General features: G+C 41.0%; 1 protein-coding gene across 6 annotated transcripts in view; it reads left to right on the plus strand.

Annotated features, from left to right (window-relative positions):
* ANKRD17 (ankyrin repeat domain 17) overlaps positions 1-26,636 on the plus strand; it is a 145,853-nt gene that overhangs the window by 87,198 nt on the left and 32,019 nt on the right. For 3 of the 6 annotated variants that reach the window (XM_061589849.1, XM_061589851.1, XM_061589852.1), the window contains exons 5-18: positions 5,416-5,563; positions 8,322-8,555; positions 11,841-11,935; positions 13,013-13,250; positions 13,761-13,952; positions 14,203-14,312; positions 16,264-16,351; positions 17,076-17,203; positions 17,745-17,888; positions 18,430-18,532; positions 20,023-20,778; positions 23,587-23,735; positions 24,636-24,747; positions 25,052-25,197. In XM_061589849.1, the coding sequence (XP_061445833.1) occupies positions 5,416-5,563; positions 8,322-8,555; positions 11,841-11,935; positions 13,013-13,250; positions 13,761-13,952; positions 14,203-14,312; positions 16,264-16,351; positions 17,076-17,203; positions 17,745-17,888; positions 18,430-18,532; positions 20,023-20,778; positions 23,587-23,735; positions 24,636-24,747; positions 25,052-25,197 (2,643 nt within the window). The remainder of the gene's footprint in view (positions 1-5,415; positions 5,564-8,321; positions 8,556-11,840; positions 11,936-13,012; positions 13,251-13,760; positions 13,953-14,202; positions 14,313-16,263; positions 16,352-17,075; positions 17,204-17,744; positions 17,889-18,429; positions 18,533-20,022; positions 20,779-23,586; positions 23,736-24,635; positions 24,748-25,051; positions 25,198-26,636) is intronic. The other 3 variants (XM_061589850.1, XM_061589853.1, XM_061589854.1) reach the window with 3 other exon arrangements.

Raw genomic sequence — 26,636 nt, forward strand, 5'->3', positions numbered from 1 at the left:
GACCAACTAATAGCTCTGGTTCTTTTCTTCTTTGAACCCCTTTTGCTCCTCAAAATGGTATTTCAGAAACGTCATGCCCAGATGACAGCAGCACCAAAAGTCCAGGCTCAACCCAAATGACAGCCCAACATTGAGACAAGAAGCCCAGTTCCAGATTACTACATTTTCTTATCCTCTAAGCTTTTAGTCAGGGAAATTTCCTGAATTTTGCAGATGCCTGAAAGAACTCTACCAGTGGCTGATGGGTCCTGGGAGCAGTCATCCAAAGTTACATGCTGGAATGCAACTGGGTGTCTGGGAGCAATTTTTTATTTTTATTTTTTTTATTCCTATCTCCAACAACAGATCTCAAGGGCCTTACTACACCCTCTGGAGATCGGTGCTGTGAAACTGATCCCAGTTCTAATAAGGCAGGGGTGGCTGAGCCTTTTTTTGGCTGAAGGACATGTTGATCCATGGTGAACCCTTCAGGGATTGCATAGTAAAGCGGGCCTGGCTCAGGTGGAAAGCAGTGGTGGCTGAGACGGAAATTTAATACCTTTTTAATTTCACCTTCACCAAGAAGAAAGCATTTGCCCAGTTCTGGCACACACATTCAACCTTTTTTGTTTTTTTTCTGCAATGGGGAGAGGGGGCAGACATTGTATACATCCTAGGTTAGAATGATGTCAGCATTAACAAGACATAACAATGTGCTCAAGGTCACTTGTATGATAGCACACTACATAGCAGGCTGGAGGGATGATTTCCCACAATTGTTACTGTGTTTTTTAAAATTCTGTTGTCTTCCTTTATTTAAAGTTCTACTCTTAAATCTTTATTTACCTGCATTCATTCATGATCCCTCTCCCGCCCCCGCCCCCGGTTCCTCCCTCTCTCTTAAATAGTTTGACTTCATTCTCAACATAATGTTACAATTTCATTTTTACTTTATTATCTATTTTATTTACCATTAAATTTCCATAAATATGTAATGCCTTTTTAAAGTTTACTTTTTAAATTTTATTTTTCCCCTCAGTAGTATTCTATCAGAATTTCCAGTTAGGTTTCCTTCCCCCCTCCCCCCAAAAAAAATTCTCCAAAGAAAAGTTTTATTGCTCACCAATTATTGCTTGATAGACTTTTCACTGCTTTATGCTGAAATACTTAAAGTGAGAGGGGGGAATTTTGCCACCAAATAATTAGGGTCCCCACAGACCACCACAAAACGCTTGGCTATATGAGCCCAGGGTTTGCCACCTGTACAGTAAGGGATGTGAAGAGTTTTCTACATTCTTCACAGTGCTGAAGAGACCTGTACCATCTTGGACCTTAAACACATCAGCTGCTTCTTAGCCAAATGCAAATTCTATATGGAGACCCTTTGTTTTTATTCTGTCCTGTATTGGAAAGGAAGATCTCAGAGCCTTGATCAACTTCAGAGGCCTATCTTGACATCCTTATAGAATCACAGAATAGTAGAATTAGAAGGGGCATATAAGGCCATCAAGTCCAACCCCCTGCTCAGTGCAGGAATCCAAACCAAAGCATTCCCAACAGATGGCTGTCCAGCTGCCTCTTGAATGCCTCCAGTGTCGGAGAGCCCACTACCTCTCTAGGTAATTGGTTCCATTGTCATATGGTTCTAACAGTTAGGAAGTTTTTCCTGATGTTCAGTCGAAATCTGGCTTCTTGCAACTTGAGCCCATTATTCCGTGTCCTGCACTCTGGGACGATCAAGAAGAGATCCTGCCCCTCCTCTGTGTGACAACCTTTCATGTACTTGAAGAGTGCTATCATATCTCCCCTCAGTCTGCTCTTCTCCAGGCTAAACATACCCAGTTCTTTCAGTCTCTCCTCATAGGGCTTTGTTTCCAGTCCCCTGATCATCCTTGTTGCCCTCCTCTGAACCCGTTCCAGTTTGTCTGCATCCTTCTTGAAGTGCAGAGACCAGAACTGGATGCAGTACTCAAGATGAGGCCTAACCAGTGCTTCCTTATTGGAAGAGTAGACTGCAAATTCCTTGAGTTTAGCAGCTGGAAGTAACAGTACCAATTCCGCATTCTCCGGCCTCTTTACCCTAGGATCTTTCCTGATTCTGGTGGATCCAAGCCATGAGAAGGGGATGGTTGGAATATGCATCTACCCATACTTAGATTGCTTCCTAATTACTCTTCCTCTATGGGGAAATTTGCAAAGGAAGTTGCTTTGATCATCTCCACTTTTATAGAGTCAATTTCCTGATCAGCACAAATAAGTTTGTTTATTATTTATTTATTTTTAAAATTTATATCCAGCCCTTCCTCCCAGAAGGAGCCCAGGGTGGCAATCAAAACACTAAAAACACTCCAAAACATATTGAAAACAGACTTTAAAATATATTTTAAAAAACATCTTTGAAAACATCTTTCTTTAAAAAAAAATTTTAAACATCTTAAAAAACAATTCCGACACAGACTGGGATAAGGTCTCTACTTAAAAGGCTTGTTGAAAGAGAAAGGTCTTCAATAGGCGCCGAAAAGATAACAGAGATGGCGCCTATCTAATATTTAAGGGGAGGAAATTCCACAGGATAGGTGCCGCCACATTAAAGATCTGTTTCCTATGTTGTGCAGAACAGACCTCCTGATAAGATAGTATCTGCAGGAGGCCCTCACCTGCAGAGCACAGTGATCGACTGGGTATATAAGGGATAAGACGGTCTTTCAAGTATCCTGGTCCCAAGCTGTATAGGGCTTTGTATACCAAAACCAGAACCTTGAGCTCTGCCTTTTAGCTATTAAGAAGCCAGTACAATTATTTTAGCAGGCGGGTGACGTGTTGGCAGTACCTTGCCCCAGTGAGCAGAGGCAATGCTACATTTTGCACCAGTTGCAGCTTCCGGACCAACCTCAAGGGCAGCCCCACATAGAGTGCATTATAGTAATCCAGCCTGGAGGTTACCAGTGCATGGACAACTGTGGTCAGGCTATCCCAGTCCAGAAACAGCTGCAGCAGTCTTACTAGCTGAAGCTGGTAAAAGGCACTCCTAGCCACTGAGGTCACCTGGGCCTCAAGGGACAAGGATGGATCCAAGAGCACCCCAAGCTACAAACCTGCTCTTTCAGAGGGAGTATGACCCCATCCAAAGCAGGCAGTTGACCAATTATCCGAACACGGGAACCACCAACCCACAGTGCCTCCATCTTGCAAGAATTCAGACTCAGTTTATTGACCCTCATCCAGCCCACCACGAGTCCAGGCACTGGTCCAGGGCTTGCATGGCCTCTCCTAATTCAGATGTTACAGAGAAACAGAGCTGACGTCTTGCCCCAAATCTCCTGATAACTTCTCCCAAGGGCTTCATATAGATGTCAAACAGCATTGAGGACAAGATGGTACCCTGTGGCACCCCACAGCACAACTGCTAGGGGGCTGAAAGACAATCACACAGTGCTCTTCTCTGAAAATGACCCTGGAGGTAGGATTGGAACCACTGTAAAACAGTGCCTCCGATACCCGTCTCACCAAGTTGGCTCAGAAAGATGCCATGGTCAATAGTATTAAAAGCCACTGAGAGATCAGGTAAGAATAACAGGGTTGCACTCCCCCTGTCCTTTTCCCAATAAAAGCCACCTATCAGGGTGACCGATTCAGTCCCATAACCAGGCCTGAACCCAGATTGAAATAGGTCAAGATAATTTGTTTCATCCAAGAGTACTTGCAATTGCTGCACAACAAGTAAAAGTATCTCAGTATCTTTTTCATCTGTACTAGGATGATGATCTTGTGTCTCGGCTCTCTCCTGGGGTCTGGAATGGGATTTTCCAATACAGGCACATGTTCCTCTTAAGATTCCAGCTTCAGAATGATCCTAGTTCCACTCATGGTCCATTGAACTCCCATCACCTAAAAGATCAACAAGACACTTGAGCCAAGGGATTCCAATAGAGAAACCTTTGCACAAGGTGACCACAACAGATTTTAGCCAAGTGAATGCGGTGTTCACTACAAAGGAATATGGGCCCATGGACTTCACGAATAAAAGAAGTCCATGGGTCCAGAATATTAACTTTCTGAGCATTCATGCTGATGCGTTTCCCTCTAGCCAATTTATCTCCTATAATTTTTTGAGTAAGGGAAGTTCATTAGTTTTTGCTGATGCGTAAGGTTAGCTGAGCATTTCCTACCAGTTTTACTAGTTTGGTCTGCTCCTTAACCTTTTACGTTTTTGAAACATTTGAGCGCTTTAGCTATAATGTATGGGCATTGAGGTGAGAAGCCCGATTTCCTCCATATACAGAAAACGGAGGCTGCCTTCATTGCCCTAAATGGAAGGGTATAACCCAGTGCTGGCTATCACCTTCCCTTCAAAAACAGAAATTCACAGAAAAGTCCCAAGATTTTCTGCTTTTCATGAGCATTTTCTTGAGAAATCCACTTCACAATTTTGGGATGATAGCTGCAAAAGGCAACCAAGTCTTGCCTATTCAGGAAGCATTGTCCCAAATAGGATTACTTTTCTCTGAATGACATCATCAATTCACTATCTGGTCCTTCATTGACTAGAATTAAAGGGGTAATTTTTCCCCAAAGGACAGCAGATTTGGAGTTACTGCCTATCAACTCCAAACCAGCTGGATTGACTGCATCACCGAGTTCCCCATGGGACACTCGGTTGTGCAGCTGATCCCTGCAGAAAGCGGAGTTAACGTCCATCAGCTGGCAGGTGGTAACTCCAAGCCTCAGTAGTACTTCAAAACATGGTGCCTGCGTGGTGCTCTGAAGTCATGATGTGTTCCAGATTTTTATTTCCCTGAGATAATTTTGACAGGTGAGTGGGTCTGCCTACCTGTCAATCGCCTGATTTCACAAAGATGCCTGGTGCTTGACAGCTGGGTAGCCCCATCCACCTATCAAATGTGGCCTGCTAGAGTTGGAAAGAGAAACGCCTGTCCCACTGAGTTGAAAAGGTTCCCCACTCCTGGCACACAGGGATAAAATTTGTAAGGCTTATGGAGCCTGGACCTTGAATGTTTGTGTGGCAGAAATCAAAAGGAAAAAAACCCAGTCGGAGCTGTTAGCCATGGAATGGGGTGCGAAATAGGTTCAAAATTGGAGAGGAAAGGAACAGTAGGAATGCTTGTCCAGCTCTTTCTGAACAAAGTGTTGCTGTACTTGCATTGCATTGTCATGCCTGGGAAGTGAAACTTGCAGCAGCTGCTTCTTCCGTCCTGGGACATAGTTGCTGTTATGTAATATAGCCTAAACACTGCATAATTGAAGCACAAACATGATGCCCATCTGCTAATGTAGCATCATTTTATGCACAGAAGGTGCCTGTAGAGGTTGTTTTATAAGACACAGTAAGCGTGCAAGAATTGGATCTGCATAGTTACATAACCAGTCTGGTCCCTTCTACCTTAACTATCATTTTTTTGCTCTTCCTGTCAACAGGTTCTCCTAGCAATGCATGCAAACGTTGAAGACAGAGGCATCAAAGGAGACATAACACCTTTAATGGCTGCTGCTAATGGAGGACATGTCAAAATTGTCAAGTTGCTGCTAGCTCATGGTGCTGATGTTAATGCACAGTCTTCAACAGGTAATAAATGTGTCACAATTAAATGTAATGGGAATGTGGCACCATCTGGAAACTGTACCAGCCATTTTTCATATGAAGTAATTCAATATTTCGCTGGCCATTTCATGTTACAGGAGCTGGGGAAATTATGTGAACTTTAGTTTAGGAGAAATTATGTAAACTCTTGTTTTACATTAAAGATAACTTAAATTATTTTGGTAGAAGTTGATTGGCAAGACAGATGTTCCTATATTAGAGTAAGGATGTGTTTCAAGAAGAACTGAGCACAGGAAAGGGGCAAGAGAATTCAGTGTACTGCACTTCTTGATCTGGGTCAAGAATACAATATTTTTTGAGTTTGGCAGTGAACAAAGCACAATAAGGTGAAGGTGGGAGATGAAGAATGTGCAGAAATAACTGGCCATTTCTCTAAAGAGCTTGCAACTGTTGGGCTGCAGTGCTGGCAGCTACTAGTGCTTGATCCTTTTTTCCTGCAGAAATTGCAAGTTCACAAACTTTTTCTTTGAACACGTACGAGTAGAAACTGGCCCAGGTTGCCCATTCACGTTAAACCACAGCATGCTGGTGCCCACTGCTCAAAAATCCCTAAGCTGCCCCTCTCCCTCTCTAGCTGCAATGCTGGGGAGGAAACAAATCAGTGGCTGGCTTTGCATTACATGCAAACAAACCGTGATTGAGAAACTAAGACCAAATTTTGAGCAAACGATCTGAACCTTTCTCCCAGAGTGTACATAGAGTGAGTTAACATTGACCTGCAGATAAACATCCCTTACCTGAAAATATACAATACACTTTATTTTTTCTGAATTTGAAACAAATACATCCACTTCTTGGCATGCTGATTAGCTTCCTTGCTGTCATCAAATGAGAAATAGTGGCATGTCATTGGATATCTTTTTCCCACTTTAACATTCAATTGGAACCACTTATTGCACCGTTTATCACCCTTTGTTCCAACCAGGGGCATTCCATGTTATGGTTCCTTCTGGCCTACTTTTGTCAAGTTTTCTTGAGAGGATACCTTGTGGGACTAGATTGAAGGCCTTGATGAAATCCTAATGTATCAGCTTGAGCTGTCATTCTTTTTCAAAGAAGAAAACTTGGTTGAGCTGGCACAACTTATTCAGTATTTTCCCAGATATACAAGCCATTTGTTTGATTGTCTTCTCTTTTATATAAGTGTTACTCTTTGCCAGTTATCTGGATGGTATTCTTTAATTCTTCATAGTTCTTTATGAATTCTCATTTACGAAAGACAGTTTTTTACCCAGGTAACTCTTCCAAAATCTTTGGATGAAAGCCGAGCTGAATCAAAAGATTTTGGGGGTGGGAACTGGGTAAGATGCTCTCAGTCAACCCATGTCCTTCTCATTGCTGTTGCTGCTGCCCGTTCACTTGCTTCTCCCTCTGGGTCCTCTCAGCACCACCTCAGAGAGAGAAAGGACAGAGCATGCAGTGGTTAACATTCCTTTCCTTCCTTCTCTCACTGTTTGCTCAGAGAGGACAGGTGAGCAAGCAGCAGCAAGCAAGGAGGAGAGCCACTGGTGTAGCAATAGGCCTCAGCAGGTGCCAGATGATGCCACCCTCCAACACTGGCTGTGGGTGAATGTATCCCAGCTTTGTTCACCCTGAATTCATCTTCGTAATCTTCAATATATGTCTTTCTTATCTCGGCTCTGACTACTATCCTTCTTTGTTAATGTTGTTGATGATAATCATAGTTTTTCTTGATTGTGGCTTTGTTTTCAAACATTTCAGCATCCCACAAAGGCGGGATGAAGGGCCTATCTTTTATATGATTGTTCATCCTGGGATAACTGTCCCGAAGTAGCTTCATCCTCTGACTTGTTTATGCATTCAGGGGTTAGATTGTAAGTTGAAGTGCATTTGTCAGTGCTTGGCAAGATTGGGGATACTTTACCATTTTAATCTTAAGAAAAACGATGATGAAAACTGCAATAAGATTGTTATCATTATTGAAATTGAAAACAATTTTCACTGCTGATTTCTGTGGAAACTCAGGGTGGCTTAAAATGAAATGAAACCATCAACTGTAAAACCAGTATAAAACTTCATTACATCCCATACATCTATCAAACCTTCACAAAAATAGTATACAGGGTCAAAGGCCTGCTAGAAAATAACAATTTTACTATATCTTGTAAAAGGCCACTATTAAGAAAATTCTGGAGTGCCACTATGGAATTTTGAAGCTGGGCCACCTTGACTGTTCTCAAAAGGTGTTGGGAATTACAAAGGGCTTTCTTCAGAAGTGCAGGATTGCCATTAATTGCTTAAATTAGTATCTTGAATTGTGTCGTGAAACGCACAGGAGAGCCACTACCTGTGATTTAGCTATATATTGTTGCTTTTTTCCAATCAAGACTTTTTTTTGGTCATGTAGGAGGAGTTACCTTAGGTTTACAGTCTAGTGTTTCTTTTTTACAATGATGATAAACATACTTATGTCTCTTTACACTCTTTACCTGATCAAGTAAAGCAAGGTAATATTATTATCACTCCCATACGATCACAGATAAGGGCTGAGAGAGAGTGATTTTTCCTCGGGTAGCTAATGACTTTGTGGCAGAGGAAAGATTGGAATTTAGGATTTCCTGGTTCATATGTCAGTTTCTTAGCCTCTTTTGTACCTGAAAACTTTATGGGGTATAGGTACAAATGGTCAGTGCTAATATGAATTTGGGAAAGGAGAAGGTTGTCCAAACTAACTTCAATATATTTTCTTTTCCGAAATTAGGCAACACAGCACTTACGTATGCTTGTGCTGGAGGCTATGTAGATGTTGTGAAGGCCCTGTTGGAGTCGGGTGCTAGTATTGAGGACCATAATGAAAATGGCCATACTCCTCTTATGGAGGCAGGGAGTGCTGGGCATGTGGAAGTTGCCAGAGTGCTGTTAGAAAATGGAGCTGGAATCAATACGCATTCTAATGAATTTAAGGAGAGTGCACTTACGCTGGCTTGCTATAAAGGTACAGTATTGTGATCTCACAGCCATGGCCTTCCATTGAAAAAGCTAACATTACTCTTCAGCAGGCATTGAAAAGCCTCCGTCTCTTTTAATTTAATTTATTAGGATTGAATTTAAAATCTTAACTCTCATTTGCTTTTGTACCTTTGGTTCAGACTAATCAAGCGAGCGATACTGTGAATGGTTTTAATTCCTAACCTAAATCATGTTATGTATCATTGGAATCTAGCCCTACACTTATTTGATGATCATTAGGTTTTGTTACTCCTATTCTCTCTGGAAAAATAACTACTTAAATTACATTTGTTCAGTGCTGGAACATACTAAATAAATCGCAGAGACTGTTGTATTTAAGGTTGGATAGCGTTCCGTGTTCATGCTATACGTATGCTCCTTTCTGCTAAACGGGATGTAGCTTTTTCCAGGACTGAAAACAGATTGAAGCAGTGGAGGACTTAAAAAACAAAGTGTCTCTATTACAACTATGTAATTAGATTTTCAGTTATAAGCTGTGAACTATAGAATGACATGGAAAGAAAACAGCTAAAGGTTTGAGGCTATAAAAATTCATTTTCTGAAAGATTCACTCTAACTCCTTTTTTCAGAAAGGAAGTAACTTTGAAATTTTAAAAACAGTTTTGTGTTCTGTCATTAACTTGTTTCCTAGGAAGTTGTCCCATTGATGCTAGGACCTCACCTGCACGATAGGACTCCCTGTCTTCTCCCCTTATGCCCCCACCCCAATCTGTTTTGGGATTTCCCCCCAACCTTCCAGAACACGGGGAGAGGAAGTCCCATTGTGCAGGTGGAAGTCTGTCCACTAATGGGAAGACTTCATTGTCATTTTCTGAGGGTTTTTAACCTTTCTGGTTTTCCTTCCAAGTTTCATTGTTGAGGTTTGGAAGCTGATATCTCTCTCTCATAACCTTGAGACAATGTTTTCATGGCATTTATTTTCCTTTACTGGGGCACTTAGACTACAACATTTTTATTCCTTCCTCCAGAACACAAACATGTTTAATTCACTAATAGGCAAAAAACCCTTGCGGTTTAAGAACGTACCTATAGCCAACAGATATTTCTATCAAACTTTAAAAAGCAGGAGAAAAACATCTTTGGAGATGGCAGATGTTGCCACCACTTACCATATGCTCACAGGCACATTACCAAATTCTTCCAAGCTGCACAGGAAGTGGATTGGACTGTGAAAGACCAACCCAAATGGTGTTTGCATTTTGACAAATTTCTAGGGCAGTACAGTATCTCAGAGAGGAGGTCAGGTCTCCTGCTCCCCTGGTGCATTCACTATAGCTGCCCAATTTCCCTACTTTTTGAAGTTTGATAGAAATATCTATTGGCTATAGGTACGTTCTTAAACCGCAAGGTGTTTTGTTTATTAGTGAGTTTCCCTGCTTTTTAATCAAGGAGGTAAGAAATGGGATCCTGTGCAAGTTTGCTGAGAATGGATTGATCATTTGCATGCTTACTGAGTTCAGTGGGATTTACTCCCCTGCAATCATGCTTAGGATAGGTGAAACTGACCGTGGGGAGGGGGGAGGGGAGCAGCCAGGAGGGGGAGGAGGAGGGCAGGTTTGATCATTTGCATGTTTATTGAGTTCAGTGGGATTTAGTCCCTTGCAATCATGCTTAGGATAGGTAAAACTGACCATGGGGGAGGGGGAGTACAGAGGGGAGGGAGAGGAGATTGGAAGGGGAAGGGAGGGGTGAAGGAAGGGGGAGGGAAGGGGGAGGGAAGGGGCAAGAGGGAGGGGATAGGAGGAAGGGAGGGCAAGTTTGATCATTTGCATGCTTTTTGAGTTCAGTGCATTTACCCCTGTGCAATCATGCTTAGGATGAGTGAAACTGACCTGGAGGAGGGGCAGGAAGGGGAGGAGGAGGGCAGGAAGGGGAGGGAGGAGGAGGGGAGGGGACTGGATGGGTGGGCACTGGGCAGAGGAGAAGCCCCTTTCCTTTCCAAAAGGAAAACACTGTGAACAGTATCATTCTTTTTCAGGGTTTCCCCCACCTTTTTATTCTACAGCAGGCACATGTAGTCTTCCACCCAAATTTAAACCAAAGCTGTCCCAGGCCACATCCACACCAGACCTTTATTTCACTTTAGACAGTCATGGCTTCTCCCAAAGAATCCTGGGAAGTGGAGTTAGTGAAGGGTGCTGAGAGTTGCTAGGAGATGCCCTGTTCCCCTCACAGAGTTTCAATCGGAGTGGCTGACCGTTAAACCCCTCTGGCCACTGGTGCTCTGTCAGGCGAATAAGAGTCTCCTCTCAGCACCCTTCACAAACTATACGTCCCAGGATTCTTTGGGGGAAGCCATGACTGTCTAAAGTGAAGGTCAGGTGTGGCCCCCTGACTAGCCAAGCCCAGCAGCTGTGAGTCTAACTTTTAGAACACTGGCAGTTGGTTCTTACTGAGCATGCCCAACATTATCATTGAGTTCAATGCAAAATTTCTTAAATTGATTAAAAATCATCCAGACATTTTTTTTAAACTTTAAAACTGCAGAAGATGAAGGTCAGAGTATGAGGCAAGGTCAGTAATAGGATTCCAGGTACTCTGTGAACATGGCTGCTTTTTAATTAATTTCAACAAATAATGAGAAAACTGACCAAAAAAAAGTCCAAAAGGGGTCTGGTTTCTCTCTCTCTCTTTTTACGCTTTGAACTCTCGATTCTCTCTGGCTGTTTTGTGTATTGCCATGAAAATTTAGAGGGTTGTTAAGCAAGCATTTCTGAGTTCAGGACTATAAGTTTTGTAAGGTTTTGTTTTGAAATGAGCTTATGGGAAGCATCAGAATGGCATGGGGGGGTATTTTCAATTTAACATTGTGGAATGCGAAGAATGCTGACTATAGTATAGAATGCTGACTTGTGGCTGTATAATTTCTGGGATTAACTGAATGTATACACAAACTTCTTTCCAATGTTTTGGGAATTGTTGGTCTGCTTTTCCTTGATTTAGGAATTGCAAGCGTTAATAGGAATTTTCAAATTTGTAGCCTGCTTTTTCTCAATGACTTATAGTAGGCTACAATACTAATGAACAAAAACCCAACACAAAAGATAAATATGTGCTCCCAGATTGTGCTGTTGTACTTTAAACAAAGTGGGTTGACCATGAGAGAGAAGATAATCTTTCTGAAATCCACCAGTGGATATCAGTTAATCTTTGCTGTGTTTTGTTTGTTAAACTTCATCTTAAGCTCATAAATAAAATCTTTGATAAAATTCTGATGTTCCATATGTGTGTGTTTGTGTGTGCATTTTAGGCCACTTAGAAATGGTGAGATTTTTGCTGGAAGCAGGAGCAGACCAGGAGCATAAAACAGATGAAATGCATACTGCATTAATGGAGGCATGCATGGTAAGAGGTGCAGGAATATGTGATGCCCAGGGATCAGCCTGCTTTTCAGCTTTGTCACAGGTTAAAATCTGATCATTTAAGATAATTGTATTTTGATTTTTGTATAAAGCTCCTCCTCTCAAGATCGATAGTGTGGAATCGACACTTTCTCTCCTATCTGCCAAATAAACAATCACCTTAAGTGTTTTGTCTGATGGCATAGATCTTGCATGGACATATTACTAATGTTGTAATTCTGTTCCACTGCAGAATTCATTTGTGGGACTCAGACTATTGCTTGCTAGATAAGACTGTGCTGCTGTAAGTTCTGCCTCTCTAAATAAGAGAGCCAGTGCAGTGTAATGGTTAGGGTATTGGGCTATGATCTGGGAGACCATAGTTTGAATCCCCTCTCATCCATAAAGCGCACTGGATGACCTTGGGCCAGTCACTGTCTCTCAGCGTAACCTACCTGACAGGGTTGTAATGAGGATAAAATGGGATGTGGAGAACCATGTACACCACTTTGAGCTTTCACTTGGATGAAGTAAATAAAATATTTATACCCAGATTATGAAGTTGTCAATCTGATCAAAACCCAGAATGCATAACACACAAACATACAATCACAGAAAGAGCTATGTATATGAAATACAACTATAACTACAATGAGGATCTAATCTTGCAATACCTGAGCTAAATACATATTGTGAGTGAAGCTCAAGACCTGGCAGGAGACCGGTCAGTTTTGCCTATTTCTTATAAAACATATTTATGTTACACAGATTCAAACAGATCATGCAGCGGCAGCCATGTGTGATCAAATATTTCTGTTCTTGGTTCCATTCCCCCAACAAATTATGTAATTTAGGATGTGTAAACAAACAAGTTCAAATTTCCCGAGGCTTTGGTGCAAACTTGAGCTATTTCATCGGTTCTTATTTCTATAGACCTGAACCTGCTACTGTCTGCCCACTGTGCTGTAAGAAGCTTTGTATAATACCACACGTGGTGGTGCAAAATAACTTAAGGCGTGTGAGGAGCATCTTTATCCAGTGCTTGTGTAGTTAACCTTTTTTTTTTTTTTTTGCTTTCTAGGATGGACATGTCGAAGTTGCTAGGTTACTCCTTGATAGTGGTGCTCAGGTGAACATGCCTGCTGATTCCTTTGAATCTCCATTAACTTTGGCAGCCTGCGGTGGACATGTAGAGTTGGCTGCCTTATTAATAGAGCGAGGGGCTAACCTGGAAGAGGTGAATGATGAAGGTTACACACCGTTGATGGAAGCAGCCCGAGAAGGTCATGAGGAGATGGTAGCATTACTCCTAGGTCAAGGTAATGCCAAAAGTATAATAGCTACACTAATAGCAGCATTGAAGACTTCTGAATATCATGAAATGCATATTTAGGAAGCATATATTCAAGACTGACAGTTGGCTGATTTTTATTATTTAAGTTGTGCTGTGTACTATACAAAAACTCACTTTTCCAAATGTAACAATGTTGACTCCTGGGAATGCCAGTTTTCCAATGAGTTCTGATTAATATGTAAGGTATTAATAAACAATCTCAGCAGAAAATAAATTCCTTAGAAGGTCACTAGCCCATTGGTATTCTCTTAATAGGTACACTTAGCAGATTCCTGAGCTGTTGACATTGAAGAATGCCATCTGAGATCATTAAAAACTACCAGTAAATAACACTGAGACAGGTCTAACTTACTTTAATTAATTTAATAATTTGCTTTGCAAGGACTTGATACCTTTATACAAATATTATTAAAATTTCTCCCTTGAAGTGCTGTTTTGAAAACTTAATTTGCATTGGTGTGTATCTTTCTGGAAGGAGCCAACATCAATGCCCAGACAGAAGAGACCCAAGAAACTGCCTTAACTTTAGCGTGTTGTGGAGGCTTTCTGGAAGTGGCTGATTTTCTTATCAAAGCAGGAGCTGATATAGAACTTGGCTGCTCTACACCTTTAATGGAAGCTGCTCAAGAGGGTCACTTGGAGCTAGTTAAATATTTATTAGCTGCAGGTATGGAATTGCTTTTTGCTGCGCATTTCTTGGTCATGTTTTAAATTGAAAACAAACTCTTAAAGCAATACTACCATGGAGCTATATTCCACAGTGACAACTACTTTATCCCATTGTGTGTGTGCCCTTATGTTTTAGTAGTCAAACATAATGATACTTGAATATTTTGAAATGTGATTAAATGGCATAGCCTGTCTTGCTAGCAAGTGAAGTGCTTGCATATTTTCTAAGCTTATTATACTTGCTTCAGGAGCTAATGTGCATGCAACAACAGCAACAGGAGACACAGCACTGACATATGCCTGCGAGAATGGTCATACAGATGTAGCAGATGTGTTGCTTCAAGCAGATGCTGACCTGGTAAGCTGGCAGGTGAAGTGTTGGGACTTTTCTTATGTTGTGTCGCTTTTTGCTGTTTAAAAAATGACTATATTGGATTTGAGGACATCGATTATTTCCATCCCAACTATAGGCTTTCCACGTGGGCTACATATCAGCAAATTAAAAAATTCAGAGGAAAGATGCATGTTCATCTCACAAAATGACCAGCTAATTGCAATTAAATTCTTTAGAAGATACAGTGCTAGGAGCTGTTGCCTCTAACAGGGCATAAAATGAAGGTTTAAAGGGGGAGGGGCAGGAGCTAAGTTTAATAAGATTTTTAAAGATTGTAAGAAAAGCAACCAGGCAAACATCCTTGGAGGGGGGAGTTGAAGAGTAGATGCCTCAGCTGAGAGAGCCCTAGCCCAGACATGGGGAACCTCCAGCCATCAGGCTAATTAGGCTCACCAGGCCATTTGGGCTGAGCTACACCCACCTGCCACACACCTGATGTCGTACATGAAATCAGGTACAGTGCAAGTAAGGACACGGCTGAGCCAAAAGGGAGTTTCAGGAACCATCAATCAGCTGATCGGCAGCAGCTACCAACCCCTCTGTACCTGACTTCACAGGCTCTGATGATTGGCTGTGTGGAGCTTTTGAAGCTCTGTGCATAGAGCTCCATAAGTCTCAACAATTATCGGATTGTCAGGTTTGCAGAGCACTATGGAAGGGGCTTGCAAAGCTTTGTGCACAGTGCTTTGCATGGGCTGTGTCCTGGCTTACCCTGTTGGAATCAGACTTTGAGCCACTGGTATCCTTTTTTCTCTTGCATTTAGTGTGGAACTTAGCGCCAGTGCATTTCATAGATCAGCCTACAGATAACACGTGTCTCTGCAACAATACTGAAGATGACTGGGCATAGTTGCTCAAGCGAAGATATTGTTACAACAATCTAACATGTCCCCTGAGACCACTTAAATAGGGTCAGGGCAGGCACACTACTTGCACGGGAACCCCCTCTCAGGTCACGACTGGGCAAGCAAGCAGACACTCTGTCACATAGGTGGGGGGGGGCAACCTTAGTCTGCTCATGCCTGAGCATTTGCCAGTGTGCCCGTGGTGATGGAGGAGGAGACACATTAGCCAGTTCTTCCTCAGTCCCCTCCTCCAGTCTCAACACCTGTTCCTCCCTTCCAGAGGACAAAGCTCAGGAGGCCCAACTTGCTCTGGGGACGTGGCAGGAGAAACCTTGTCAGCCAGCGCTGCCTCTTCAAGATATACTAGCGGCTTGGGGGTGGGGCTGTCACTGACCAGGCTACTGAGGCCTTCCGGTCTTAGTCCTCTCCCTCTGCAGACCACTTAAGCCCTCCCCAGGATCCCAGTGCTGCTGCTGCTCCTTCTCCTTTACGCTTTGCCAGGAGTTTTCTATGGGGCCAGTGACAGGCTGTGCCTTTGTCTGCATGGTTTGATTTCAAAACTTGTGGATAAAAATGGGTCATCTGACATCATTGTGGTATCAGGTGATTCATGACCTGTCCGATGTGGTCCACAGAGGGTGCAGGCTTGTCATGGTAGCAAAGTCCTTCTTACCCAGAACAAAGACACTACTGGCGTGCTCAGTGTCAACTGCCCCTTCACTTATTTCCCATCTGAGTCTGGACACTCATCATAGCTCAGATATAACGCAAAAGCTGGCAGATGTTGCCGTCTCCCTCTTCCTCCAGTGGGGAGCTTCCCCTGGTTTCACAGTTCTCTTCATGAATAGAAGGAGCCTTTCCATTTGCAAAGGGGCAAGTCTTGACTGAACCCAGCAAACTGTTTCTTGAAGGCCTAGAAATGTTGCATTGCAATTAAGAGATTCTTAAACTCGGCACATTCCAACGTGGACATAAACATTAGGTAAAATAACTTCAAAAAATATGTTTGAATAAAAAACAACCAGGAATTTCTGATTTCCAAGATAGCTTCTGTCTCTCCCTCCCCCTAGGAACATGAATCTGAAGGAGGAAGAACTCCATTAATGAAAGCTGCGAGAGCAGGTCATGTCTGTACTGTTCAGTTCTTAATTAGCAAAGGTAAGTTTGAATAATACTTCACCTTTTAAAGTGTTTTCAGGCATTTATCTCATAACTCATCAGTTCAGCTGCATCCCAGTTGAGCAAAGTCTAGTTCAGATAGACTTGAGACTTCCAGAAATTAGTTAGGCGTGAGGGGATGCAATTTTTTCATTTGCACATGCAGCTGTGTTTGATGATGAAGGAGAAATACCTTATATATGCTCATGCTTTTTCCTGTCAGACTAATGTTTCCTTCAGTTGAGTATGTGACCCATTGTGGTCCATTGCATAGAATAATGGCAGAGAGACTGGAGTTCAAATTCCTACTTAGCCTTGAAGTTTAGTGGGTGGATAGGCCGCTATTCATAAGGTGGTTGTGAGGATAAAATGGGATAATCTTATACAAACTGCCATGAGCTCTTGGGATATGCAGTTGGGGTATGAATGTGATCAATATATTGTAATGGGAATATACTTCCCCTGCTTTTTGTTTGTTTGTTTGTTTACTTAAACGTAGGTGCCAGGATCCAAAGAACTGTACAACTAAAGTAGCTCTAGTTGTAAAGAATCATGGTATTGAAACTCCCCCCCCCCCACGTTCATAGTTTCTTTAGGGACAGAGATGAGAGTTTGCAATCCAGTCCCTTTTCAGAAAGAGACCGCTGGAAAGGTTCTCGCCAAAAAGTAAAGGTGCGATTATGAATACAAATTACTCTTCATCTTCTTTTATGCTTTATGTCAGGAGCAAATGTGAATAGGACCACAGCTAACAATGATCATACAGTGTTGTCACTTGCTTGTGCTGGAGGCCACCTGGCAGTTGTGGAATTGCTGTTAGCTCATGGAGCTGATCCTACACACAGACTGAAAGTATGTGGTGTTTTCTCTACCATATGATATAGTGGGTGCATGTTGGAGGGCAGTCAGCCCAGTATAACATTGGGGGATATAACACAATGACTTAATTATGTACCATTTGGGTATTTTTCATCCATAAGTGGGTCTTACATCGAGGTCCTCTGTTACTATATATAAAAAAAAAATCTGTAAGGAACTCTTACATGAAAGAGTTAGCTATTCTAGTGAGATTGTATTTTTCTATTAATCTCTGAATATAACTTTCTGGTGCACTTGCTACCAGCTGTAATATGCGCAGGCAGCCAGAGGAATCTTGCACAGGGAAGCCAAAAACTGGTAAATGCCAGATTAAAGCATGGGCAGAAACCAAAATAAATTGATTAAATGCTAGTTAAAATTATGCTTCAAACATTGAAGAGCAATTTAAACCCATTTAACTGTTCTGTAAAATGTTGGCTATCATGTAACATAATGTGTTTGGTTTTTCAGAATACAAAACCAAATTACATCTCTCAGTGTGACTCTCTATCTTTCCCCCATTGTTTCTTTACAGGATGGTTCAACCATGCTAATAGAAGCTGCTAAGGGTGGTCATACCAGTGTGGTTTGTTACCTGTTGGACTACCCTAACAATCTGCTTTCCGCTCCTCCCCCTGAGTCCACCCAGCTGACTCCTCCGTCTCATGATTTAAATAGGGTAAAATTTAAAACAATAGGATGTTTGTCCTTTTTTATTTTGTTTTATATTCCATTTCTTAATGATGAAGTACTTACTCCAGCTTAAAATAACAACATCTTATCTGGAAATAGGTATTATAGCCAACAGATATTTTAGAAGTCCTGTTAAGCTTTGATGAGAAACTGCTAAAATTCAAAGCAAATATTGGCATCTTTTTTTAGATTTAGTTTCAATTCTTGCTTTCCAGTTCTGCAAGAAAGCTATTATAAGGAACTCTTTGCCAGGAGAGAATTTTTGTCCAGTTAGCTTCTCTGAGATGAATTTTCTTCCTTTACATTTTCCATAAAGCAACTGTCATTACAATATTGAAGCATCTTCTGTTAGTGCTGAGAACGTTAAGTTCTTAAGAATCAAAATGCAAGTCATCTAAAACTGTCACTATCGATACTGATTTTATCTTATGAATTGTGAGATGTTTACACATGCCACTTTTTTGTAACACTTTGTTTTAGTTATGTAGGACAACAGAGAATGTAATCCTTAGTGTCCCATGTTCTAGGCTCCTCGTGTACCAGTGCAGGCACTTCCCATGGTTGTCCCAGCCCAGGAGCCTGACAAACCCCCTGCCAATGTTGCCACAACCCTTCCCGTCAGAAATAAAGGTCAGTTACACTTCTACAGATCATCAGTAAAACATATTTTGTAAGTGTAATACAGAATTGCTTTCAATTCTTCAACATCGCTCTAGTTACGCTAAAGAGTATTTCTGGAAAACAAATTGTTAAGGGGTATTTTCACTATTGTAGTTTTCCAGGAAATCTGCCGTTATGTATGACTATGTGTTTTTGTTTTGACATATTTCATAGTGGAAAAACTGAGCGATAATCGTGGTGTTAATAATGTTCTGGAATGCATAACTTGAAAGGCATAATTTCTTGCTAGCGCTACACTACAACTTTTTGGAATCTGCTTTCATGCACACAACTAAAGGGCTTTAATGATAACTTTCAAATGAAGTGTAACTTTTGGCCTGACTTTTTAGCTGCACTTCTCTAAAATATAATGAATAACTATTTCTGTGAAAAGAGTCTGAAACCTGTTGAGAGACTAGAAAGCTTCCATTCAGATGAAAGCATGTTGCCTTCCACTTTAAAGCATACTATGTTTAATTAAAATGTATCTCTCAGCCAAACAACACTTACAGCACTTGATGAATCTGCAGCTAAATCACTGTATTGTTGCTCAAATAGGGTTTTTTTAAAAAACCCTTGTGATCTACTAGCTGTTCTTCTGTAATGACTGAATTATTTGCTTGTCGGTTCAGGAAACTCAGATTGGTGGTACATGCAAAGCCACTTCTTGCATAGAGCATGGAAGTATGCTTACTGAATGTAGGTGTGTTTAATGTTTTTAGTTTTTGAAGATTGGGCATTAGATGTTAGCCTTGCACTTCAATACACAAGCCTTCATTGTTATGAGTTGACATTTTTGTAGAGATAGCAATATAGTTTAAAATTCATTCATGCATTTAAAGAACATGTGTTTGCATACCATAAAGGGACATGTGTGTGCCTTGCCTCAACATCCCTGCCAGCTCTGTCTCTATCTCTATCCTGGTCTGAAAGGGAATTCTTTACACATTTGGTTGAATGTATTAAGAATCCTCACTGCAATCAAGAACCCTGATCATGCAGGTTTCCTGATTATGGGGAAGCTCATTCAGCCAAATGTCCAAAAATTCTGCCTTCATTCCTTCCCACTCAATGCAGGATTGTTTGGGATGGAGACATGGACTTTGGGAGTGGGGGAGTTCTGCACATGGCCTGCAACCCACAGTTTAAGCACACATGTGCTCTTTAAATGAGAAGCAGGTTGTAGAACACTTAGTTGCTGTTTCCGCTCTCTTTACTACTCAGCTATTGTACAGTCTCTGTACTTTGTATCATTGTAGCAGCTAAGCTATTTAGATTTGCTATCTAATTCGTCAGTACAGTGCTCAAAAGGAAAACAGATGTGTCTTTTCCCCCCCTTACACCTTTTGCCTTTTGTGGATCCCACAGTGTGTTTGTGCTTTTTGATCAGTAGGCCTGTTATGAGAATGCTGTTCATGTGCGCTTCCATTTGGTTCTGAGGGGGTTTCTCTTTCACACAGCCACTTCCAAACAAAAGTCCAGCAACCATTTGCAACCAAACAGCCCAGATGTACAAGGTTATGTCGCCAATCAGTCTCCAGAAAGTATTGTTGAGGAGGCTCAGGGCAAGCTGACAGAGCTGGAACAGAGAATAAAGGAGGCCATAGAAAAGAATGCACAGCTACAATCCTTGGAATTGGCGCATGCTGACCAGCTCACCAAGGAGAAGATTGAGGAGCTGAACAAAACCAGAGAGGAACAAATTCAGAAGAAACAAAAGATCTTAGAGGAGCTGCAGAAAGTGGAGCGGGAATTGCAGCTGAAAACACAGCAGCAACTGAAAAAGCAATACCTGGAGGTTAAAGCTCAGAGAATTCAACTGCAGCAGCAGCAGCAGCAACAGTCTTGTCAGCACTTGGGACTACTAACTCCTGTTGGGGTAGGAGAGCAGCTCACTGAGGGAGACTATGCACGATTGCAACAGGTGGACCCGTACTTGCTCAAAGATGATCCCCAGCAAACTGCTGCCCAGATGGGCTTTGCTCCAATTCAGCCTCTTGCAATGCCACAAGCGTTGCCTCTGTCTGCGGGTTCCTTACCTCCAGGGTCTATTGCAAATCTTACAGAACTCCAAGGTGTTATAGTTGGACAGCCAGTACTTGGCCAAGCACAACTTACGGGGCTGGGGCAAGGAATTCTAACAGACGCACAGCAGGGGTTAATGGTAGCCAGCCCTGCCCAGACCCTCAATGACACGTTGGATGACATCATGGCAGGTGTGTATAACTTGTTGCATACAAGTACAATGTCTTATGCCGAAAAGCAGTTGAGGTATGCCAACATTTTTACTTTGTTTCACACAGGCTGGATTATTTTTGCCTGTTTCCCAATTTTAGAATAACTAATACCTGAAATAGAATTGAAACTGACATTCCCATTTAAGTGTTGACTACCTAATGTCTTAAAACAGATTGGTGTTCTGTTATGTGGGAAGTTGCATCCTGTTTTATGTAACAGGCATAAATGAACAACTTTTGAATAGAATAGTTTCTTACAGAGCAGCAATCTTTCTGGGCTACTTGCTCAGAGTAGTGGACAGAACAGGAATAAAGGAAGCAATCAGCAGTGATGAAGTGGGTGGAAAGGCATCTACACTCTCAAGTAGATTGTCCCTTTGGTCCCAAGCTCCGGACATTAGAGGCTTTTCCCTTGATAATGATGTTGTATTCCTCACCTTCTCCCTATGAATACATTTCACTCAGTTTTTAGCCGTTTTTATTGCAGCACTTTTACGTTTCTGAAATACATGTAAAAGAATAACATGTTTATTGAATACATCTGAATTATACAAGAAAATTACTTTGGGAAGAAGATTTGGACAAGAAGTTTAATTTTCTTTTTTCCCCTCAACAGTAATAGTCGGAAAATATCATAGCCATGGTCTTGTCATGCTAATGCATATCCTCCAGAGCTCTCTGGTAGTTGCAGGGGTCTCTGTTCCTTTCCATCCCCATTGCATAAACAGAGCTGAATGAGAAAGACCTTTGTTGTATGGGCCTTCATCTGTGCAAAACTGATTCTGGTTTAAACTGGCATTCTTTGGTTGACCCAAATTCAACAGATTTGTTTTTGTTTTGTTTGGCAGAACAGGTGACAAACTTTGCCACAACATACATCAGGTGATGCCAGTCAGAATTTGTCTGGCTATTCACAGCTAAAAAACTTCATTTGGTCAACACTTTGAACATGTGAGAAGCAGAGAGAAGACTATTTTTTCACTGCTGCCATCACCATGACCTAGCTTTTTAAAGATGATCTATGCTGCAGTTGGTTAATTTTACTGATTCACAAGTATTTAAGCCCCATTCGTCAGTCCAAAAAGTTCTGGAGTTTACATTTGTCTGATTTCAGTGCAAGTCTAGCTCTGCCACCTTCTTGCATATGCCACAGATCCTACATTTCATTCCAGCAGCCCTAGTGAACCTGCTTATTACATGTTCCTAGAAGGCCTTCAGATGGGTCACTGGGCAAATCCGCCCTAGAGGGTTCTGTAACACAGCTGTCTCTTAAGTTATTTGCCCTCAAATATTCTAACTGGTCCATGACTTAAGCAGGAATCTTTACTTTTTGAAAGTACAGACATGAGTTGGAATTTCATTTAAACAAAGAAGTTGTTTAGCACTCTTTCAAAAACTTTGTGGTGCTACTAACACAGTAGTGGTAACTTTCATTTTCTGATGTATAGACAGCTCGTATCTTGATATCAACCAAATTGAATCAGGGTTTGAGCAATAGGTGGGTTATCGTCTCCATGCACTCTCATCATCATAACCATGTACTGATACAATGACTATTAAACTTCATTACAGAATACAACGCATTAGAGATCATACCATGTTACTTCAATTAGTCACAAATTTTCATATTCTGTGGGCACTTAAGTTTTGTTTCAGTGTGTTCTAAGACAATTTAAAGTAAAGATAAAATGAGAGCTCTGACTCTGAATTCACTATTTCTTGTTCTACATCAAATTTTAAGGTTTTGATTTCTCCCTGGATAATTTTTTTTTGGTGAGAGAAGCATGTTACAGCTCTTTCAAGTTATTTAATGAAATTGACGTAGTTCAGTGGATTAGATCACATGTCATCCTAAACCAGGGCTTGGCTGGGAAGAGAACTGTGGCAGGTTTTTCTCCCAGAATCTCTGCATGTCATGTCATCTGGGCCAATCTGGGATCATGGTGTATAACAAGTTCTACTTAGTCTAATTAGCCAGCTTCACAAACCATGATTTGAAGTTGGCTTGTCCTGAAACTGACTGGAGTTTAAATGAGAATCTTTGATGGCACAATAAGCCATCTTTTACAAAAAGTGAAACTAAACTTCACTTTCCTCCTGGTCTTGCAGGAAGTGCATGGGTCCAAAGCTCACAATAATTCCTTCCTGCTCATGCATGTTTCGCTTAAGCCATGGTTCTATGTGACATACAAACTGGACCAACACCTTCTATTTTGAACACAGCTCCCTAAATTAAGGAATTCCTGTAGTTCTTCTCAATATTCTGGTCCATACACAATTGTAACTTTTTGGTTTTCTTTTTACAGACTGTTGGATAGAAATAATAGAAAGACTGGATGGCTATTGGGTTCTGACAATCCAATTCACTTTGTTTTACTAACTGTGAACCATCTTCTCTCATTTCACAAGTCGAGATAGTCATGTTGATGTCATACCTCTATTTTGTCAAACCTTCAATTTATCAGCAACTCTTATCAGAGGTAGCAGTAAATTCCAAACAAGAATTAAATTGATATAGGCTAAATTTTTGAATGGTTATCAAGACAAAATGTTGTCATATGCCCCATGCAAGTGGCTCTTCTTGGCTGCCTTCCCCCCCCTTCCTGAAGAATGGGGAAAATGTGGGTTGTTTTGGAAATGGATTCAGCTCAAAGAACACCACTTTTCAAACCTTGTCTAATGTATTAAGTGACTTCTCAATCCAACTTTTAATTAAAACATTATAATGAACTTTCAAAAGCTATGGTTGATCATACTTTTAATAAGCACATTTTTTCTCTTCAATAGCAGTGAGTGGAAGAGCATCTGCAGTGTCAAACACCTCTACCCACAGCATTGCAACGTCTGTCTCCCAACCTCAGACACCAGCTCCAAGCCCTATCATTTCTCCTTCAGCCATGCTACCGGTCTACCCTGCCATAGATATTGATGCACAGGTAAGCCAGAAATAGGACCCTGTCTCTTGTTAGATATGATTGGGAACCAGCAAAACAAAAATGGAAACTTCTGTTTGCATTCAAGGCAGATTTGGAAAAGGAGTTGTGCTCTGAGAGACTGAGATACCTATTGCTGATCACTGATTATATCTCAGATAGTAATAAATGAGAGAGAAAAGAAATTATAGACCTTGCACTGTTGCAGTTTCTACCCAACGCTAACCATGATTTAGTGTTAACAAGGTTCGGCATGCATGAGCCATAGGCTCACATACCCCCTCTTTCTCCAAGCACAGAGGAAGAAATTTAACGTTTCTGTTAGTGGCTTTCAACAAAATGTGGTTTTCAGCGCAGCAAATCATGGCTTGGTGTGATGTATGAACTGGACTGTGTATGCATATGCACTCAATTCTTTTAAATTGTATGTTCATGAAGAATTGTTTTTGAAATTTATTCTTATTTATTTTATTTAAGACATTTATATACCATTTAATCTTTAGCATTTTTAAGCAGGGCACATACAAATAAACCTTACAGAAAATAAGACAATAAATATTTATCATAAAATCAAACACTACTTTAAAATGCCTCCTGCAACAAGAATGTCTCGGTCATGCACTTGAAGGTAGCAGTTGAGATATTAGGAACATTTTGCAAAGCATGGTTCCAGGTTTAAATAGTTGTCTTTTAGCAGCAAATAAATTAGATGGATTTCCTGAACTGTATTGTATTTATTGCAAAGCTGCCTTAGAAGCACAGTATCTCATTTGAAGATGGCTAACTCTACAAGCGATAATATCTCCAGTCTTTAATAATGTTTGTCATAGTAGTTAATGTTGTACATTTCCTACATGATATAAAGAAAACAATTAATGTGTTGCAATGGCACTTGTTTTCCAGACTGAAAGTAACCATGACACAGCATTGACTCTTGCATGTGCTGGTGGACATGAAGAACTGGTGCAGACACTCCTAGAGAGGGGAGCTAATATTGAACACAGGGACAAAAAAGGTACGTGACTGCTACATGATAAAGTAACAGCAGACTCACAGTTTTCTGTACGTTCGAGATTCCCATGCAAGTAGATTTTACCCCAGCTAACGTGTGAGTCTGCTATCCATGTATTTTCTATGTTCCCTGAGCCTTTGGGGCAACTATATAAATAAATTGTTCTATAAATAAGCAAGCGTAAAATTTATTTTATTCCAGGTAGCCTAAATTAGATTTTTGACTCCTGTTAAAATTTGTAATATCTTAGAAATAGATGTAAGTAGAAAAAAAATCCTTAAGTGGTGCCTATTTTCCCCCCCCCCAGGATTCACTCCCCTTATTTTGGCTGCTACAGCTGGTCATGTCGGTGTTGTTGAGATCTTATTGGACAATGGTGCAGATATTGAAGCGCAGTCTGAGAGAACCAAGGACACGCCATTATCGTTAGCTTGTTCTGGAGGAAGACAGGAGGTGAAATAAACAGTATATATTTTGTGTACTAACTGAGAACCCCTCGCTGTAAAGTTCGGTTTACAACTCTAATCCCTAATACTGAACACATTGCTTCAAAGCTTGTTCAGCTGATTTTAATGGCGCTTTTAATTAAGTGTGCTATAGTTGGTGGAATTGGTTATGTCTAAGCACACTTGGAAAATAAGCCCCATTGCAATCAGTGGGTCTTGTTTTCAAATATCACATTTGGGAGTGGAATATTTAGCATCATTCCTGCAGGTTCACATAGGAGCCTTTTAGATGCAACTTTAAATTATACTTGACTTAAACTGTAGTTTATTCAAACTAACCAGGATCAAACCATGGTTTATGATCCTGTTGTGCTCACTAACCCTAGTTTAGTTGGCCAGTTTTCCTCAAACTCATATGGAGAGTACTCTAATCAGTTTAAAAGTACATGCTTCTAAGCATCTTATTGCCACTATACTAGAGGGGAGTGAGAAGCACATGAGCCCTGGGCTCACGTATGCTAATGCTAAACCATACTTTAGTGTTACACCTGAACAGGACCATAGTGTTAAAATGATAGCTCAGTCCTAGGCTTGTAACATTTAACCTAGCATTTTTTTCCTAACCATATTTTATAACAAGCATAAACTAGTGTTTCATGTTGTATACATGCAGGGGTGTAGTCGTCCAGGGTGTCAGGGAGTTTTAGTCCCCTTATTTTTGGAGGAGCCAGGTCCTAGCAGGGTCCCTGTGTCTCCAGCATCTTATGAGCCAATCAGTATGAAAGGGGTGTGTGTTATCCACTGAGTCTTTTAGTTTGCTGCTTTGTCGCTTCCTGCTGATTAGAGCCAGTTAGAGTGAAAGGAGTTCCTACTTCAAAAAGCCAAGTTGTGGAGAGTGAGAATTCTGTAACTGCAGAAGAAAAGACAGTGAACCCTGATGATAGCATCCCATCTATGTCATTAAGCAATTTAGTAGCAGCAGGAGATAAATGTGTAGACACTACTTCAAGCAGTATCTCTGACACTGAGAAAGGATAGTCAAATGGTGACAGTGGTAGAAAGGAGTATTCAAACCTGGACAGATTATTCTGTAATCTGAGAAGGTTGTATAATCTTAGGCGACGTGGCTATGAAGGGACCCTGCATTTCTGAATTTGCCACTGCACTACTTACTTGAGTATGTAAACTTTGGTTCTTGTTTTCTGCAATTTTGTATGTTACTTCACCCTGTGTTAGATTGTGTGTGATTAGTATTATTACTATCTTTGAAATACTGTAATGTAAGTTATGCAAGGTAGAATCAAAGGAGTATATCAAACTAGCCCCTTTACTTGGATTTTCTTCAGGGCCAAAAAAAAAAAAAAAGTGCTTACTAGGTAAGGTGATGCTTGTGATCCAAAGAATTATATGATTTGTTCTATATGTCTAGTGGCACTAATTTCAAAC

Source organism: Rhineura floridana, chromosome 11 (assembly GCF_030035675.1).
Source record: "Rhineura floridana isolate rRhiFlo1 chromosome 11, rRhiFlo1.hap2, whole genome shotgun sequence".
NCBI lineage: Eukaryota > Metazoa > Chordata > Lepidosauria > Squamata > Rhineuridae > Rhineura > Rhineura floridana.